The 8,473-nt window shown below is 46.6% G+C and overlaps 1 protein-coding gene across 1 annotated transcript; it reads right to left on the minus strand.

Moving 5' to 3' along the window:
- Positions 1–2,338: 2,338 nt before the first annotated feature.
- On the minus strand, positions 2,339–7,842 carry STMN1 (stathmin 1). Its single transcript, XM_086328965.1, has 5 exons — positions 7,812–7,842; positions 6,051–6,123; positions 5,375–5,547; positions 3,262–3,453; positions 2,339–2,851 (listed from the first exon to the last, which is right to left on the minus strand). Exons 2-5 carry the CDS (start codon positions 6,061–6,063, stop codon positions 2,780–2,782), a joined length of 450 nt encoding a protein of 149 aa, XP_086185091.1. The 5' UTR covers positions 6,064–6,123; positions 7,812–7,842; the 3' UTR covers positions 2,339–2,779.
- Between the last annotated feature and the right edge of the window lie 631 nt (positions 7,843–8,473).

Genomic DNA, 8,473 nt, shown 5'->3' on the forward strand with positions numbered 1-8,473 from the left:
ATGGGGTTGAGGCCATATTCTCACCAAGGCGTTCCACAACCCCCCGCCTGCTTCAGGCATAAACACAAGATGGACCCCATTTCATCTTTGCGTCCCTAGCACATAGCTCAAAGTTGGGCACGTTCTAGCTGTTTGTTAAATGTGGATTTAAGGGCTTTCTTCCCATCCCTCAAGCCCCTCCTTTCTGCCGAGGCCAATCACCATGTCCAAGTACAAAAGCCTCAAGAGGAAGGGATGCACCTCATTTTCCACTCAAGTCAAAGGAAAGAGTGTGTTCTATGGCGACAGCCCCCAGGCTGCAGTCAAACCACTTCTGACCTCTGACAGAAGAGCTGCCAGGAGAGGCTGACCTGGCTCACTCAAGACAGGACCGAGTCCTTCGGCCCAGGGCTCTGACAATCCCCAGGAGCTCCTGGACACCCCCTCTTCCTTTCCTCCAAGCTGTGCACATGTGTGTATGCTCAGTTGCTCAGTCATGCCCAACTCTTTGAGACCCCCTGAGGACAGGTTCCTCTGTCTATGGGATTCTCCAGGCGGGCATACTGGAGTGGGTTACCATTTCCTCCTCCAGGGGATCAAACCTGAGTCTCCTGCATTGGCAGGTGGATTCTTTACCACTAAGCCATCTGGGAAGCCCTCCTTCCAAGTCATAGGCAAAGAATTTAAGTGGCAATTATTTAACCTAATTCAATCTTCTCTTTTTATGTTTAAGAAAACTGAGGCCCAGGACTAGTACCTCTCCGAAGGTCAGAGGTAAAATAGAAAAGCCAGGGCGTCTGATTTTATGGGCAAGATGGATCTCCTTCAGTTCCCTGTGACAACTGCTATCACAAGGTGGGAACTTTTGACACTGTCAGGGCCACCATGGGGTTGGCTGTAACCAACTGGGGGATCCCTCCTCAGGCGTATCTTAGACCCTCTTCTTTTTCCTGATCTCTGTTCCGTCCCCACATGTCCCACAGGAACAAAAACCTACTGCTCTCTGTAGGACATCTAGTATCGTAACTCTGATGAATTTCTACTTTCAGGCCATCTTTATATCCAAGCTACTCACAACTGGTGCTTTAAAGGTTCCCATGGGTACCATCTCACCCACGCAAACCTCTAATACCTACTATAGGACAGATCAAAGATGGACAGTGGTGCATTTCTGCACACAAGCTTCACTTCGGCCTATGTGTTTAGGTATTGCCATCATTATACTGAACTACACTTGATCTTTTTCCTGTTTGCCCTATACAGCCATGACTCTTTAAATTCGATCTTCTTTCAGAACCCCTACAATTGATCACCTTATAAATTTCTAAGTCAGTTCAAGCCACTTAAAAGCTGCAGTCATTTGCAACTCAATATAAACTTATTAGCTCCCTCACTAGCCTTTGGTTAAAAACGGTTATCATTATTAGTGATATATATATATACTAAATAGTTTTAAGTGTGCTCTACTGTACAGACACACACACACACACACATATTCCTTTAATCCTAGCCACATAGGAAGGTTGATAGGCTATCCTTCTAAGTTTGATAAAACCCAAATCAAGAGCTGCAGAGGCATAAGTGTGGCAACATGCTGACCCCACTGCAGTATTAGCAGTCATCCTGGAAACTCTTTCACTGGAAGTGTGTGGCTTCCAAGAGCTTTTCTGCAGATAGTCTGAGAAGCAAATAATCATATGTAATTAAGGCTATTTCCCAAATAGCCTAGGAGAGCTGCCAAAGGCTTTCCCGGAATTCAGAGGCAAGCCGGTGAAAACCGTAACCCTGTAGCCTCTGGACGCGAGACGAAGCAACCACAGCCTTCACCGCCCAAGTCAGTGCTGCTCCAGAGAACAGGTTCCCTCCATCAGTTACAGGGCTTGCTAGAGGGGTACAGAAAGTTTTACTAATCTTTTGATTCTTGAGAAACGGTTCCTAAGGCAGGCAAGTGTTAGGATTCACCCCCAACCCCAGCCTGTAACGTAAAGCAAATAAAGCATCCGATATCTCTAACTAGGATCTTAAGGTTTCTCTAAACTATTCTCTAGAAACAGCATTTGCGCCTTTCAGTCTGCCTTTTTAATGGGGACACAGAAAACAAAAAATGCTTGTTTGCAAATAAACATCTGAAAGACTATCATAACAGCTGATCTGGGCTGAGGCATCACAACAAAGTGAGGATTGTGGAAGAGGACAATGCAAACAACTCCGGAGCAAGAAACTCCAGGGCAGAGAACTCCAGTGGTGTGTGTGCGGGGTGTTTCCAGCAGCCTCGAGGCCCCATCTGGAGCAAATACAAACTAGAGGGTCTCTATCACTGGGCAACTTATCACCTGGACAGAAAGAAGTCACTGCCACCAACAGCACTGTGCAGTTTTATTAACCATTCAAGTACAGTAGCGTCTGTAAGATCGGGACAGAATTGGGATTTAAAAGTGAACATATTCAGCATCTAACAATTTGAAAGAAGCCACTACATACTCTTTTCACAGACATGTTTCCACGGAGCCAATACAGTACTAGCCATTAACCCAGCACACCAGGTGTACTGAAGTAGAAAAGATGCAACAAGAAAAATAGCTACATTAGAAAGACTTCAACACTTTAGAAAAAGAGTAAAACACTTTTCATTTCTCCCCTTCAGCCCCTAAAACAACATCATACCGTCTGGATCTACCTATACAGTCCTACATCAGCTTCTAGAATATTTGTCAGGAGGGCAAAAGTAAAATGACACTGGCCAGTACAGTCTTTGGATATTTAGGAAGGGGAGGGGGAGAAAGTCAGTTCTCAGAGCAAATTAGTCGGCTTCAGTCTCATCAGCAGGATCTTTGGATTCTTTGTTCTTCCGCACTTCTTCAATGTGCTTGTCCTGTAAAGAAATAGTATATCCACCAGTCAAGTGAAAAAGCCTACAAGGTCATGCCCCCAAGAGGCCCAAATCAGCATTAGTACATACATTATATGACATGTGTAATAATATACTATTATTATATATATTATGGGAATCACGTAATTAGAGTTCTAAGTCATCATCTTCAAACTTCCTAGGTCACTCATTGAACCTAATGATTCAGCCTTCTACTGCTCTTCCCAACAACATGCAACTGTGCTGCAAATTAGTGAATATTCCTTACTTAAAAATAAGACATCTCTGATTTAACTTGTTAACCACAAAATGAATGACAAAGACACCAAGCACGCGTGATCAAGGCAGAGCTCACGCCGTCTCAGTGGCGCATCACACCCAGGCTCCCGCGCCTCCCGGGCCGGGGCACCGACCTTCTCCCGCAAGCGCTCCAGCTTGGCGGCCATCTGCGCCTCTCGGTTCTCTTTGTTGGCCTCCATCTTGTGGGTCAGCTTCTCTTCCGCCATCTTACTGAAGTTGTTGTTCTCCTCTATCGCCTTCTGAAGCACTTCTTTCTCGTGCTCCCGTTTCTCAGCAAGCTGCTTCAAGACCTCAGCTTCATGGGACTGGAAAAAAGTTTAATAGGCTAGGCTCTCTGAAATGTTATACAGAATTAGGTCAAATCACAGAAGAAATTATTGAGAGGACTGAAGATAGAAAGTTAGATCCCTTTAAATAATACTGAAGTCAGGACCTGAATTATCCGTATCAGAATACTGTAAAAATTATATTTTCTAGTGTTTTTATTTACTTTGGAAAACTGCTCATATTTGTTCAGAGATTCTTGCCCAATTACTCCTTAAGGAAATCTTTTTAAGATTTACCGCATAATGGTATCAAGATGATTTGAGTGATATATACTTAGAAATGGCACTTTATTGTAAAGAATTTTGATTTTTTAACTTCAAAGGCTACCTAAAGAAAATGAGTTCCTTGTAAAAAATGTAACCGTATTGATAAAAAGAAAATCCACAGATATCATAGAAAATTTAAGATTAAACTTCCAGATTACTATTTAAGCCAAAGGATTTGTTTTAAGGAAAAGCTTATTAGCGTTTTTCTATGGACACTGCGTTAACTTTGAGACCAGTGGAGCTCTGTTACCATGGTGTGCCTCCTTCAACAGACTCAGAATAGCTTATTACCAGATTCCGATGTCTTTAGAAGCATCAACTTGCAGGAAAACTTCAGAGCATCTGCCATTGGTTCTGTTAATTCTCTTCTTCAAAATCCCAGTCATGATAAGAGTTTCACTATATTTAGCCAATAACTATATAAAGCTCTGGCTAATGACTACAGGGCCAGTGTTGATTCCTTAAAAAAAAATTCTGTCCTGCCTTCAGCTGCATCTCTTCCACAAACTCAAACTACATGGAATGCATCAACTTGGACTAAATAGAAGAGCAGGTAGCAGATGAAAAACTGTTGCAAATACAGCCACTCTTCCTGGAGAGGTAATTCACTGTTGACAGTGGGTCAGCGCACACACAGAACACTCGTGGCACTGAAACGTGCCCAGCACACGCTACGGCAGCTCAACAGGGCCCCAAAATGCATGTGTGGGGTTAAAGGTACCAGACTTCAAAGCACCAAACTGCGCTGGTTGCAGGCACATTGACCACTTCACCTTTTTGTGCCTTCATTTCTCTAATTTTAAAATTAGACCCATGCACCCCAATCAAGAGTTGCTAGAAAGAGGGACTAAATGAGAATTTATGTATCATTCTTAACAACTAGAAGGACGCTGAAGAGAGAAATACACCAAAATGTTACCAATAGTTATTTCTGAGAAGTAGGATATGAATTTTCTAATTTATTTATAAACTTCTGTGGTTCTCAGTTTTTCTATAACAAGCATATTAATATTTGCTGACTTTTCTGATTAGTTCTTTTTAAAGATACATACTTCAATATAGAAGTACTAGATAAAAGCTACCATAATACCAGTATGACAGCTGAGCAACACAATCATGTCACTAGCAATTTAAAATGTTTTTATTGTACCGCTCTCAAAAAACAAAACAAAAACTAAAAAACCACAGACTTACACACAAACTTAAAAAACCAAACCCCAAAACCTTAAGAGACAAAAAAATGAATCAACAACAATCTATTTTCCAAAGAGAAAGCATGAAAAGTATGAATTTTGGTTTCAGACAGAACTGGGCTTAAACTCTAGCTCCAGTACTCACTAACTGTATGACTCAGGAAAATGATTTAGCTTTCCTGAGAACATTTTCTAATCCAGTATCTCAGACAACACCTACCCTCTAGGGTCAAAGTAGAAAGGAGAACTATGTAAGTTAAAGGAGATGGTACACAATAGGAGCTCAATAAATGATGGCTGGTATTCTCTCCCCGCCACTGGGGCTGTAATTTTCATAGTTATAGTCACCACCTAGCTACAATTCTGTTTTCCTCCTCTTACAAAGCAGACTGGCCATGTTACATTAATAAATATCTGGTTTTCTGTAAATTGGTGTTTACCTTGCGTCTTTCTTCTGCAGCTTCTAATTTCTTCTGAATTTCCTCCAGGGAAAGATCCTTCTTCTTAGGAGGGGAAAGGGGAAATTCTGGGACAGATTCTTTTGATCGAGGGCTGAGAATCAGCTCAAAAGCCTGGCCTGAGGCACGCTTCTCCAGTTCCTTCACCTGGATATCTGGATTTGATCATATTTATAATATATTCAGAAAAATGGAGTTTTTCCTATTCTAATAAACTGTTCTATCGTTTTCTAAAAACCAAATCAATTTAATGAATAGAATGAGGGCTGGTGAAGCAGCTGTGTTTACAGGCAAGAAATTATTATCTAAATACCATGTCCCAGAAAAGCAAAGCTCAACATTTTTGGATTGATAAATACCATTCTGAGACATCAGTATTTGACAATCATTTCCCTGAACAGAACAAAAACATGCAAAACTCCACATTTTGCTTTAGACCAAACCAAATCGTCTAATAATGAAACAATTAACTATGTACTCTCAGTACATTCAAGTGGTAATTTTTCTGCTTTAGTTGCTCTCCAATTTATAAAGTAAGATTTTTTTTGGTAAGACCAAAACACAAGTGCCAAATTAAGATGGCTTAAGACCTGAGCCATCTCCTATTCTAAAATTAGAAGCCCGTCACAATTTCAGCTTTTCCACATAGATCACCTACCAGAAGAAGCCATGGTGAAGAGAAGACAAGAGACTGGCAGTGTACTCTACACGATTCACTGGCAAGGAAAACCCTGAAAACGATTTTCAAAAGCATGCAATCAATTTCTTTGCATTTCCATGTCATTGATTCAAAGGGATCTCAAATCACATCCATATAAATCAATGTCAAAAAAACCCCACTACTGTGGAATTAAATATGACATCATTAGTTAGAAAATTATTTAAAAATCATAAAATACTCAAACACTGGGAAACCTGAATTGAATAGAATGTTGGTTGTAGAAGAGGTTAAGTGAGCTTGCCCGTTCAAAATATACTTAAGATTTTTAAAATTAGACAGGGATTTAAATCACAAGGTCCCCGCCCCTCAGTATATTCTCCTCCTGGTGAGAAGATAGTGCAGATTCAACGCCTAGGGAGACCGGAGCCATCTTAACACTGCCTACCACTCATTGTGCAAACGAGAAATACCCACCCCTGCTTTGTCTGTGTCTGCCATGTGGAAAACAAAACGCCCAAACTAGTATTAACCAATAATGTCTCACTCCTATTGTTCCTGCGGTTTAAGGTCCTCATTCAACAGCGGGTTAACATGAATTATCAACAATTTTATGAAGCTTTAGGTCTTAGGTTACACCTATTTGCTACCTTGTGCAGTATTTTTCCACGAAAAAAAAACTACATTCCTTGATCTTTTCAAAGGTCATGATTCCTGCAGACCCAAGTCTAGTGTCAAACACGTAGGAATACAAGTTCTCAACAGCGGGAACTTAAAATCGGAAACAGGGAAACTGTCTAAGACCGTCGGACGAGCATGAGACTCCCCGCACCAGAACCAGGATGGGCGTGGCCCTGGTCCGGGCGAGGAATAGCGGCAGGCCGCCCCCCGGCCAATCAGAGCCCGCCCTGCACTCCGGCCCCGGGCCCCGCCCCTTCCTCCCCGCGCCTTTTCGAATCTCCCCGAACTCTCAACACCCCGGAGCCCGCGCGCGTGGGAAGGGGAGGGGTGGGCGGGGCTAACGGTCCCATCCGGGTAACTCCGCCCACCCCGGGCTCTCCCCGCGCGGAGTAGCCCCCCATCAACTCCCGCCAAAAACACCTTGAGGCGGGCCCCCGCCCCCCTCGCCCCCAGCCCCGCCGCAGCTGGCCGGGAGGCGCTAGTACTCGGGAGGAAACCGTGGGGTACCCGCCATCGGCTCGCCACCTCTTTCCTTCGCTCCCAGTCTTCCGCCACCCAAAGCCGTCCGCGCCCCTGAGCCGAGAGGACTGGACAGCTCTCGTGGGGGTGTCAGCCATCCGTGGGCAGCCTCACGAACACTGAGCGGGGGCGCTGCCCTTTCCGGCCCCGCAGTCTGGCCCTCAGGTCGCTCCCTGGGGGCGCCGCCCCGCCCCTTCAAACAATGGGGACCCCGGCGGGGGCCGCGCCTGCAGGGAGGCGGGGGAGGGTGGGCCTACGCCCCCTATTGTCTCCTCGAAGGTATCTCGGGGCTACCTCGGCAGGCTCGCCCAGCTGGCCGCACCCCCTCCCCACCACAGCCGCGCCCCCAGGGAGCCAGGGACAAAGCCAGGCTCCGCCCGAGCCACACACAAAGCGGAGCGACCCCCCACCCCGCCCTCCAGCCCCTTTACGGCCCGCGGCCCCGCCCGCCGGCCTCCAGCAGGGGGTCGCTGCCCCAGGGCCGGCCCCTCCCGCTCGCCGCGTCCCTCTCACTGCCCCCGGCCGACCGCCGCCGCCTCCTCCCGAGAGTCCCACACCCACCTGCTCCGTCCGAGCCGCCTGGCCACACTCTGAGCACCAACAGACCCGGGCGCGCACAAAAGCGCCAAACAGCGACACGTGACCTCCCCGCCGGGCTCCGCATTGGCTGGGAGCGGCGGCACGTGCCGACCCCTTCCCACCCCCCCCAACCACAGCCCAAGTGGACCCCGCCTCTGGGGACCCCGGAGCACCTCGGGAAGTGTAGTTCAGGCTGGTGGGACCAACGGACAATGCCAGGGGTGAGGGCTGATTTGGGGCGGGGGGTTCTCCAGGTATGAGCCGGGGGGCCGGGACGGTCATCTGGCAGGGGAAGGGGGTGATGCGGTGAGCCCCCGCCTGGGTTTGAACCAGTTCTCCCCTTCTTAGGAAAAGGGTGGGGCAAGGTCCCTTTCCACCTCTCAAGACAGTGGTCCCCCTGGACTCCACCTCTGTGGAGCCCCTTGCCCCACATCACACCCCAAGGGCAGCCCTCCCTTGGGACAGCGCATTGCCCTTCCGGAGCCCCCTCGGTGCAGCCACCTAAGACGCCCAAGCCCTTGTGACGGGACAATGCCACTTCATGCCTCCACCTGTCACCTGTATTGTGACATCATCATAATCTAACCCATTCTGCCCAACAGGGCACGGGCGTGGCCCTTAACTCATTGTGTGCGTTCTCCCTA

This window comes from Bos grunniens, chromosome 2 (assembly GCF_055505025.1).
Source record: "Bos grunniens cultivar Pamir isolate PY7600 chromosome 2, Bosgru_T2T1.0, whole genome shotgun sequence".
NCBI classification, from domain to species: Eukaryota; Metazoa; Chordata; class Mammalia; order Artiodactyla; family Bovidae; genus Bos; species Bos grunniens.

Excerpts from the sequence above, each read along its gene's own strand:
- STMN1 (XM_086328965.1), bottom strand. Across the intron at positions 3,454-5,374 it reads CTGCAGAAGAAAGACGCAAG|TCCCATGAAGCTGAGGTCTT; the intron begins GTAAACACCAAT and ends ACTTTTTTCCAG. Across the intron at positions 2,852-3,261 it reads TGGAGCGCTTGCGGGAGAAG|GACAAGCACATTGAAGAAGT; the intron begins GTCGGTGCCCCG and ends ATTTCTTTACAG.